The sequence below is a fragment of the Dermacentor variabilis genome, chromosome 1, assembly GCF_050947875.1.
Source record: "Dermacentor variabilis isolate Ectoservices chromosome 1, ASM5094787v1, whole genome shotgun sequence".
NCBI classification, from domain to species: domain Eukaryota; kingdom Metazoa; phylum Arthropoda; class Arachnida; order Ixodida; family Ixodidae; genus Dermacentor; species Dermacentor variabilis.
Window position 1 is genome coordinate 263,198,315 of NC_134568.1, and position 11,742 is coordinate 263,210,056.

Genomic DNA, 11,742 nt, shown 5'->3' on the forward strand with positions numbered 1-11,742 from the left:
AAGGTGCACTAATCGCTCTCGCTGTTGGCACACTCAACATCGTCGTTGCCGCCGTTACCGCCGTTGCCGCCATCGTTTTCCGTATCGCCTGTCGGTTCGAACATGTACGGCGAAAGTACAAGCTGTCCGAGACAGCGAGAACGTTCCATAATGCTTACAACTCAGCTATGAAGCCAGAACAAAACAGCGTGGTAAGCTCTGAAACGGCGGTGCCGACCGGCAACTGCCGCGATTGACGTCACAGCGGCCCTGACCAATCACGGGCAACAGCGGCGTTCGCGCGATGCCCTGAGGCGCTGGTGCGCGTTTTCTTGAAAAAACAGCCGCTTGCGTTTGTTTCCGCCCTTCTTGAACCAGATATTCGTGTTCAGGGGACTCAAAACTGTAGAATGCCGCAGAGAACTCATTTTTTTCGAAAAGTGTTTCAGCTTCCCTTTAAAAAGCTGTTCGTGCGTGTGGTCATTATACTCATGAACTTTTTTCTGCGCACGCTCAATTAATGTGCTATTTGAATTGATTGTGCATTCCACACCACGCGTACTCGAGTAACTGAAGACATATTTTTCTTCGTCGTTATGCCGAAAGTATCACTAAATTTCTTGTGATTTTGTTTCGATGTTGCGAGGCTACCTGATGAATGGAAGACAGCTCAATTTATACCCGTCTATAAAAAAGGTGATCGTTTGTTATGAGAAAATTATCGCCCAATGTCCTTAACATCTTCTTGTTGTAAATAATTAGAACACGTTGTAGCAAAACGCATCATTCAATTTCTTGAGGAAAACTCTATACTCTCAAGCTTTCAACACGGATTTAGTAGGAATTTCTGTATTGCGACACAATTGGTCACGGTAGTTCATTCATTTGCAGCAAGCATAGATAATAAGGGACAAATTGACGCGACATTCTTAGATTTTAGTAAAGCGTTTGACAGAGTTATTCATGATAAATTGCTCGATAAACTTATAAATGTTAACTTTCCCGACATTTTGGACTCTTATGTTTCCGATTACTTACATAACCGAACGCAATTTGTTTCACTTGATGGTTTTGATTTCTGCAGTCTTCCTGTAACATCAGGTGTGCCTCAAGGAAGTGGTCTGGGACCCTTGCTGTTTCTTTTATATATAAATGACAATGTCTCCGTAATTACTCCTGGAACTCAAATTAGGTTATTTGCAGATGATGTTGTTTTATTTCGTGAAATCAGAGGTGCACATGATCCGGTTGAGTTGGAATTCTAATCTTATTCATTTATCGAAGTGGTGCACAGATTTTGGCATGACTGTTTCTGCCGATAAAACTGTTTATCTTTGTGTAACGCTCAAGAAAACTCCTCTTAAATATACTTATAACCTGACATCTCTTACTTTAAAACAGGTTACCAGTTACAAGTACCTAGTAGTGACAATCACTAATAATCTCTCTTGGAATCTGCACATTGATAACACATTTGCGCTTCAGCTTTCCGCAAACTTTGTTACTTAAGACATAAACTTCGTAATTCTCCTCCTAAGGTCAAACTTCTAAGCTATTTCACATTCATACTACCTAAGCTTGAATATTGCTCTATTGTTTGGGATCCTTATACTAAGCTTAACGTTAAAAAGTTAGAAAGGATTCAGCGAAAAGCTGTCAGGTTTATCTATTCTAAATTTAAGTATACTGATTCCCTTTCTGAGCTCAGGAAAGCTAACAACATTGAACTACTTGAATCGAGAAGAAAAAAATGTCGTTTGAATTTTTTAAACTTACTTCGTAACGGTAAAATGGCTATTGATCCGACACAGTTTCTTTCCCCTTTGGCCACAAGACCTACGCGACATTACTAAACACAATTTCTAGCCCCTTACTTTGCAAGAACAGACATTTATAAGTTTTCCTTTTTTTCCGCTTTCTGTGTCCGACTGGAATAGCCTAACAGAACCTTATGACGCACTATATAACTAGATGATTGTGTCTTTTTGTGTTCTTTCCTCTAGTACTATCATGTTTCTTTCTTGTTGATGTAATAGAGGTATTCTGTAAATTGTATTGCCCGTCCTGCTTGGACCAGATTGGTCTGCAGTATGTAATAAATAAATAAAATAAAATATGGATGTGAACATCAGAATAGTATTTAATGGAGCAAGTTCGTTCATAGCAAAGACGAATTTTGAACAATTTATTTTAATGATGTGAGCAGTTGAGGAGAAAAAAAAGGGCTAAATACAGCGACCTCCTTGTCTGTCTTCCTTAGTCAAAACTTGTCTCTGGATGTGAAGGATTTGAGGAAAGTAGGTGTGGTACGGAATTCTCTTGTATGTCTGCAGACGGAACAGAGCATGCGCAGGACTCGTGCTAATACGTACCAGCTTAACGTACTATAAAAAAACACACCGAGTTCGCTTAATTCAACAACCTGGTCAACAGTGCACGATCAAAATAATAATAGAATACTATATTATAAGTTTTACCCAAATATGACACAATTCTAGTTTTAGATTAACTTGGAGTGAGCCCATTTAATTTGCGCCATTCAGAGAATGAAGATAGGTCGGAATGCAGAGCGCGGCAGTCTTCGATACTGTGTCTCTCTTGAAATATTTTGATGTCATCAGCGTGAACAAGAAATGAAGACTTCTGGACTGCAGAGGAAACGTCATTGATGAAAATTAAAAAGAGAAGGGGACGTCGCACGAAGCCTAGGGGAACACCACTAGATACCGCAAAAACAAAGGAAGATTAATCATTGACGCTCAGGAAGCAGGATCTATCGAGGGGATAATTGCGTACTACAGCTGCAATAGCAGCTTCAGCACCGTATTGCACAAGGATCTCGAGCAGTAGGTGATGATTGACCTCGTTAGACGCTTTGCTGACAAAGCATCAATACAAAGCATCAACTTGACTTCTTTGCGTGATGGCCGTGAAAACCTGCATCACAAAGCTGGCTAAGTTAGAGCTCGTTGAGTGACAAGAGAGAAATCTATGCTGATTTGGAACGCGAACATTTTTTACACTCAAGAACAGTACACTGTTAGTAACCAATTCGAAAAGCTTGGATTTAAAGACAGGAAAAGCTTGTGTGGCTTCCTAAGCACGCGAAAAATCTGAAATATTCGGACAGCTATTAAATATTGTTGTCAGCACAGTTACAAAAATACTGGCGTAGGCTTTGATAATGGCGGCCGGGATGCCTTCAGGGCCGTAGGACAAAGATGGTCGCAGACTCCTGAGGCATTAGCAGAATAAATTTGCAACAAAGAGTATCGAAGTTCCAGCAGGAATGTGCAGCTGATGAATAGTTCTGTCAGCTGACGGTTTATGAAATGGACAGCGACAAAAAAGTGACTGCTTGCGCTTCTCCACCACAGGAGTCCAGCAGACGGACACGATCTCCACGTTTGCTGGAGGCCATACGAAAGTGTCTCCAAAAGTCCACCGGGCGGTTAGAGCCTCAATCAATCAATCAATCAATCAATCAATCAATCAATCAATCAATCAATCAATCAATCAATCAATCAATCAATCAATCAATCAATCAATCAATCAATCAATCAATCAATTTGTACATTTCGAAACTCACTATTCGAACACAGCTAGTTGTCAGCCACGCTGGCTGTACGTGTCACATAAATCCTGAAGCTATTTAGGTCACGAGCATCGCGTCACTAGTTCTCAATGTCATGATCACGTTCCCAGTGTCGGTCTCCATGTGTGTATGTCTAGGATGCACGTTCAAGGTTTCAGAAGATTCGTTCGAAGTTAACTAAAGATAGTGCGGGTGACATAATTAAGCCATTTCCTCAGGACTGCATGTACCGGAGCATCAGAAATTTGAAAAATATTCGATATATTAAAAACACAAATAATTATACAAGCTAGGCTATTTAACTGTTTAACCGCATGAATCAGAAGATTGATCCTAATGTGAGACTTAAATACCATGCTCGTAGAGCTCCTGACCTCTTCCGAAGCATAGAAAATAGTCATAAAGGAAAAGCAGGGCGGTTAACCAGGAATGAGCCAGAAAGAGGAGGAAGAGCTTGAGAGAAAGGGGATGGAAAGTCAAGATTTGATGTGTACTGGAGTCGTGATGACGTACTGGAAAATCTCAGTGCATCCAAACTTGCAAAATGGTTATAGGGTGTTGATTTCTGCAGAGTAATGAACACAGGCCAGTTTAACCCGGAAAATTTATACTACAATGCTCGCGCATTGCACGCGTAATGCCAAGACGTGGGATCGTTCCCCGCCTGCAGCAAGTTGTTTTTCATTCACTTTCATTTCCATTAATTTATAATTTCCTTATTTCAATTAGTAAGCACAGGTAATTTCCCCTATGTTTTCCTTGGTGTGTTTGTTGGATTCTCATGATATGATTAATAAAAATCGGGCCCCTCGGTTAACCCCCTTTCTTCTCGTTCTTACATAACGAGGATCTTGAATCCGGCAAAATTGCTGCCTTCATGTAGTATGTGCGGGTTAATTGACCAGTTGCCTTCACCCAGGAAGACCACGTGCTCGTGACGCCTGTGGCAAAAAGTATGTTCCACATCCGCCGCCAAGCTTTGTGAGTGGTGGCGCTGGCTAACACTCCCAAGGTTTGTTCTTGTAGTAACACATAAATACTCACGAAAGTGCATGGGGAAACTGCGCCAGTGGTAGCTCGATTGGTTAGAGCATCGATGCGTAATGCGACGACGTGGTATCATTCCCCACCTGCGGCACGTTGTTTTTTCATCCGCTTTCATTGCCATTAATTTATCATTTCTTTAATTCGATTAGTAAGCACAAGTAATTTCCCCTATGTTTTCCTTGGTGTCTTTGTTTGTTGGCTTCTCATGATATGATTAATAAAAATCGGGTCCCTCGGTTAACCCCCTTTCTTCTCATGCTCGAGAACGCAACTGTCACGGTCCTTGCAGACGCACTTGAATGACATGACTGCTGAGTGACCTCACCGTTGCACGAGTCATGTTACTCAACAGTCATGTCACTCATGTGCGTCTGCAAGACTGCGGCTTGACTGAAAATGAGCGAGTGCCCTTACTCGCTCATTCTCGCCCAAAGGTGAAGCGCAAACAGTCACGTCACACATGGACATCTGCTATAGGCTCATGGCAGTATCGTTCTCGTGCATTTAAGTTTCAATTTTCTGGATGAAATTGGCCGGGCTTGATTACACACTACAAGGTAGCATTGCCCGCTTTCTTTTTTTCTTTTTGCAAGTCTGGAAGCGGTTATCAAATAGTTGGACGACGGGCTTGGAGTCTCGCATTGGGACAGATTTTCTAATCTCGCGGTTAAAGAGTTCATCAGTATAGTTTGAATTCTTGCTTGTCCAATTCACACCTCGAATTTTAAACGTCTGTCACTGTGTTAAAAGTATTCTCGAGAAATTCGCTTAGCGATTTCATCTCCCATAATTTTAAGCAATTTCCCATTGCGTTTAATTTCCTTTTTATTGATAATATTTTAATGGAAGTTAAGCGCATTTATTACGCTTGTACCATTCACTGCAGTGCTCATGTATTGGCAGTTTCTTACACGCTGCCTGTTTACTTACTGCTCCTGTTCCCTGTCCTGTGAGTTGTGGGGAGTGTGTACACGAACTTACTCAGCGATGTGCTTCCTACCGCTTGCTGCATGCTCTGCCTTCATAAATGAATGTATTTGCAGCACCACCGCGTTGCGTAATAACTCTGACAAACATGGAGATTAAAACTCTTCCCAAGCAAACACCTTTCGATACTATGAAACGTAGAGTTTCCTACAAAAATTACTAGAGGGAACTCTGGCGCTGCGATCATTAATCTACCATTGGAATGATGTTTAGTAGGTGGATTTGTCTGATCTTCGTTCTTGTGGCTTGATACGTTCTTGTGGCCTTGTTTGTTGTATGCGCTTTACCTGCCTTTACTGGCCTAAATATTGAAGCAATCCTATTTGTCTAGACGTAGAAGTCTCTCACTACTTGCACGACTATTGCCAATTGTTGAATTATTAACAAGATTCTCAGCAACTCGTTTCATTCAAATGATCGTCCAACTGAAGGATGTATACGACCATTGAATTTAATTCAGAGTGATGTTTTGTATTGGTAAGGTAAGGTATCATTACCACCTTACCACCATTTTAGTGTTTTCCGTAAGGCTTGACCCTTGTCTGGGCAGCATGTCCCAATAATTAATAGGATCTTTTATGGGGCCCTTTCTCGTGCCAAAGCGTAGCGTAGACAAACAGACGCATTTCTAGTTAAAACCCCTGTCTTCCCACTTTCTTTACTCCTACTTTATGGGGCCCTTCGTATGTGACTGTGTCGCCGTGCAAGATACTCATTAATTCCTTTGTCTGCTTACGCTGCGCGCAAGAGTCATTTATGCCCTGCAATAAATGCCACGAAAGAAAAAGAAATGTGGTCTAATGGGTAGAACATTGCGTTTTGTGCTGGGAGACTCGGGTGAAGGTCGCACAAACGGACACGTAACTTCTTTTTTTATTGAAGTGGCCCTAAACGAGACCAAACAGGAATTTACTTACCTAACAGACGTTTTCTGGTGTGAGAGGCATAGAATGCTTCGCATTAAAGCTTTGCTTGTTTTTTCTAAAGAATAGCCAGGCGTTGTTCCCCTCTCGGAGGCAGTTGCAAGCCTGATCCCTCCCTATTTCCCTTTTTGTCCTTTGTATATGTGTGTTTCATATCAATCAATCAATCAATCAATCAATCAATCAATCAACCAATCAATCAATCAATCAATCAATCAATCAATCAATCAATCAATCAATCAATTTTATTAACGTGCTCAGAAACAACCTGCTAGTCTTGGTATGGGCGAAGGTTAAAATGGGTATCATATACAATAACAGCCGTTCAAGTGTCCATCTCACGGTATTTGTCTGGACATAAGAAAATAAGAAATATGTTCATTCGGTCAGAAAATCAACTGTGGCCTATTCAGGGTAGGAATAGGCAGACAACAAAAATATACGAAACAAAAGCAGCATTCGATGAAGCGTCGTCACAAGTATAGTATATATAACATGTAGCAAGACAGATATATAGACATCGACAAACAGGAATAATATGTACACATGTTATGCCATTTTATTCAATTACGGTTTACAGTACACACACACACACACACACACACACACACACACACACACACACACACACACACACACACACACACACACACACACACACACACACACACACACACACACACACACACACACACACACACACACACACACACACACACACACACACACACACACACACACACACACACACACACACACACACACACACACACACACACACACACACACACACACACACACACACACACAAACACACACACAAACACACACACACACACACACAAACACACACACAAACACACACACACACACACACACACACACACACACACCAACAAACAGGAATAAAGCGTACACATGTTATACGATAACGGTTTACAATATCCCACACAAAAGAACGTTGAAATTTTTGGAAGTAGGTTATGAAACGAATTCGAGGGCTGCTTGGAAAGTGGGCAAATGTTTGTGAAGTATTTCAGTTTTGCCTGAGTGTTCGTTGCAGGCGCACTGAATTCCCGGCCGACGGATTCTTTGAGATGCCAAAAGTAGATACATGAACAGGTCGAGACACTCTAGTTATTTTTCGGAGTTGTTACACTGACGTTATCTGCTATTTCTGTATAATCAAAGTGACCATTTACAAGCTTGAATAAGAAAGTTAAGTCTGCTTTGGTGCGTCTGCAGTACAGGCCCTCTTGACCGAGCGAGGGCTAAGAGCGGCCGACCTGCCTGGAGCACCGATATCGCTGTATAGAGACACATTTCCTCTGAGCTCTGTCTATTTGATGATGACGACAATGATGTTTTCACAGTGATTTGATCCTGTGCACGGAGCGCTCGAGGCTTGGCAGAATTATAAGAAATTTCGCAAAACGAAGCTCACGACGCGTGAGCAGAGCCCCCTTCTCCTTCGCGATTATGCCACCAAGGCAGAACACATTAAAATGCTAATAGTGTGTCTTGTAACTGCAAGTAAATCGACGCGGGTTGTCTCATATATGCGCAGGGACGCACATTCGTGTGCTGAGTGGAAGTGTAATGGTTGTTGCGAAGTGAGACCTTCACAGGGCTGCTAACAACCCTTGTCATCTGACTGCCTTTTTAGCTCCTGCTGGTAGGCCTGGCAATCGGCGTGGGATGGGCCACTGAATCGCTTCCGGTTGGTGCAACTGAAGTGGATCGCAAGGACGACGTAAGACGCTCTCCCGTTCATTTGTCAAGCCCTAGGGCTATGCATGGGCATCAAGTGTTAAAGCCGCCTATAACATATTGCAGGGTGCACTGTAAATTCATTTGATACATCCAGCATTTGGATATACCGGGACTCGCGTACAAGTAATGGTTTGTCATAGTGAAGTGGCTTGCGCAAGCTTGTAAAAAAAAACTGAAGCGAAAGAATGGCCGCTCGATGATTTAAAACAAGCATATTGGTCATTGATGCAGTATGACCGCTATTTAAACTGAGTTTTACTTTATTCTTGAACGTTTTCTTTCATACTCTTGCTTGCCTAATGTCAAAGGACAGATAGCGTGACGCATCAATTGGTAAATATTGCAGGATTAATACTCAAGAATTAATTATTCTGCCCTTTGACACCCAAAAGGGTTTGGCCACCAAAGCCATCAAGTAAAATTTAAATTTTCCATCAACTCAGAGTTCCCTCGTTTAGCTTGTGGCAACATGGGGCCGCCCGTCTTCGAAATTTTAACGCGATAGTGTTAAGGGCCCCCATGTCGCAGGAAATCCGGCGCCGGCGCCGGCTGAGTTATCAGCGATTGAAAATTTCCGTATATATTTAGGTATACGTATATGCCACACCTTGCTATATGACATGCGGTATATGCGAGTTATATTGCCACACCATTCTAGCACTAAAGTTGCTCATACGTTGTCTGACATTCTGGACAAATTTATTCTTCGGAATTTTGAGAATGACAGCCCAAAATGTCATGAAACAAAACGCCGACAGCGCATGCCTTTTATGTTAAATCTTTTCAGGCTTAAACATTAAAAGCGCGAAACAATAACAAAAACTTGAAAAAGTATGTATTTTTTGGTGCGGCTGTGCATAACCTCCGGGATCGGCCACCGCAAGAGGCCGCGTTTCTACCAGAAAGCTCGCATTCGTGCATAGCGTTCGCCGCCAGCACTTCCCGGCAAGCATTACGGTTATATAAGCTGCAGTTGCCGGAAGCGTGAGAAACAGTCAGGGATCTTTGAATGCTATCACGTTCCTATCTTGAAGGCAAAGCTTATGCGTCCTCCAAGTTTTTTACATATGTACATTATCTCGTTAATTGCTCTTGAAAGGAGGACAAGGCTAAAGGCGTTGTTTGTTGGCTGATGCCAACAAACAACACCCTTAGCCCTGTCTTGAATAATAGCGAACAGTGCGATTTCTTCGAAGAGGAGCGAATCAAGGCGTATATTGGCGTCGGCGGTATACGTACACTATAAGTCCTATAAGTCTTTTGTTGACATCAGCACAAGCAATGTATTTTATGCTTATAACCTTGATAGATTTCTAGTGGCTCGTTTTTTCTCATAAATCAGTGCAACAAGATTTCGACATCACCCGGTTTCACTGAAGTAAGTAGGCAGCGTACAAACAAGAATTTATTATGATTGGGTTCGCTTTGTCTGGCCCCATTAACAATGTAGAATATTAGTTTGCTCCTTTGTCTTTTTCTCTTCCTTTTCCTCGTTCCAGCCGTAAACATAGATGTTTTTTTGCATTTTCTTTATTTGTTGGTTCTAGGCAATCAAAAGACATGCCACTGTCGATGCACCAACCACGTCATCGAAGCCTCTGGTTCCAAGCTCTGCCGAAGCACAAGTCAGACCTGAAGCATCGGGAAGCGCGCCCCTGGATTCGGGACCTTATGACATCCACAGAGATTTGCTGCCTTTTCCGATAGACAGACCAACCCATGAATCACTCGTGTTTATACCAAGGCCCATGTACAGACCTTTCGCAGTACCTTTCCACATGCCTATATCTTACCATCCAATGCCACCCTTCTCTCTGACTGTGCCATATGTGATACACAGGCGCCCAATTCTTGGTGCCGGCAACGCGGGATACCCATTTGAGATAATACACGCCGCAGCACCCTTTATACCGGCGCTGTCCTATCTTCCTCCGCTGCCGCCGCCTCCTCCCGGTTATCCGCCGTTGCCGCCCCTACCTGGCCGTCCTGGGAGACTTCCGCCGCCCCCTCAGGTTCCGAAGCCACCGCAGCCGCCTAGCCTTCCTAAGCCTCAACTACCGCCCCCTCGGGGACCTCAGACTCCTCCCAGGCGGCCTTCACCGCCCAGGCAACCGCCAAAGTTGCCATTGCCAAAGCCTTCCCCTCCCGTCAGGCCAGCACCACCGAAGCGGCCCGCACCACCCCAGAGAAAGCAACCGCAGCCACTACCGGTTCCCAAACCACTGCCAGCGCCTAAGCCAGTGCCCAGGCCTCCGACTCTTCCCAAGCGACCGAAGCCTGAGAGAAAGCCGGAGCCCGAAACGGGACCAGTCCCCTTGCCAGAGGACGAGGAGGACACAGAGATCGCCGACCCAATATCCGACCCACCTGTGCTCTCCGAAGAGAATGCCCCTGGGCGGGAAGAATTTTCTAGTTACTACGAACCCGAGGCGCATTTAGGCCAGGTAGCTGCGGAAGAAGTCGCCGACGCTGCCAGTACTTCAACAGGCGATATTATCAGCCCTAATGGTGCAGCCGATTCGAAGTCGCAGCCGGGGCCCTCTGTTTACGATAGCCATGTCGTGGAAGTTTGACGACCGCTGGCTAAACATTGTGTCGTGCAGTTTATCGATTCCTTCACTTTGCGCCTGAGCTGCGTTATTCAAAAATGCATTCATTTGTCGTATATGCTAACAGCATTGATTTCGCTTTCCTAGTAACGAAGATTCATACGATTTTATTTTTCTTTATAAAACGCGTATTTATTTGTATTCACGCGGTACTTCACTTCGTGTTGAGCCTTAAGTGCCAGAATCGGTCGTTCTCGTTGCGCCTTCAGTACGTGTTGCAATGCTGAAATAACTACGGTAACTCTATTGAAAAGCACTTATCGTATTGCATCCACACGCTTGATCTCTTTTTTTTCAGTAAGCGCATGTTCGAATGTTATTGAGTGTGAGAGTCTGTAGGCTTGTTTTTTTTTTTTGCTTGTATGTGTGCACAGCAGCGCGCACACTGCTTCCTCAGCGCAAAGCGTCTCCTGACGAATAAATTTCTTGGCCGCTGGCATACTGATACATACGGGACCGTATATTACGCTGATCCACTTCATTTCCCATTCTTTTCTTATCCATCATGCCGAATGGCCGATTCTTGCGATAATCGAAACAACACAGCGACATCCGCAAGAACGATGAAAGGCGAAAATAATGGGGAATGAAATGAATCGCTGCGAAATATGACCCTTGAGTGTCTTTTGTACCAACTAGCAGGCATTTCCAATACCACAGTAAATAATGAAACAGCAACTTCTAACGGTTTAGACGCGCTGTTACACAGAATCTGTGCAGAGATACAATCGACCATTATTTGCGAGCTATGCTCAGACGCAGCTAACTTAGAGCACATGCTGTGGCGGTGCGCTGCGTTACGCGACGGCGTCGGCGTCACGTCGTCCAA

At 43.6% G+C, this 11,742-nt stretch overlaps 1 protein-coding gene across 1 annotated transcript in view; it reads left to right on the forward strand.

Annotated features, from left to right (window-relative positions):
• Positions 1 to 11,219, forward strand: part of LOC142565899 (uncharacterized) — a 37,926-nt gene extending 26,707 nt beyond the window's left edge. Inside the window, exons 2-3 of the mRNA XM_075676525.1 lie at positions 8,198 to 8,284; positions 9,852 to 11,219. Coding sequence (XP_075532640.1) covers positions 8,198 to 8,284; positions 9,852 to 10,877 — 1,113 coding nt within the window. The 3' untranslated portion in view covers positions 10,878 to 11,219. The remainder of the gene's footprint in view (positions 1 to 8,197; positions 8,285 to 9,851) is intronic.
• The last annotated feature ends 523 nt before the right edge of the window (positions 11,220 to 11,742 follow it).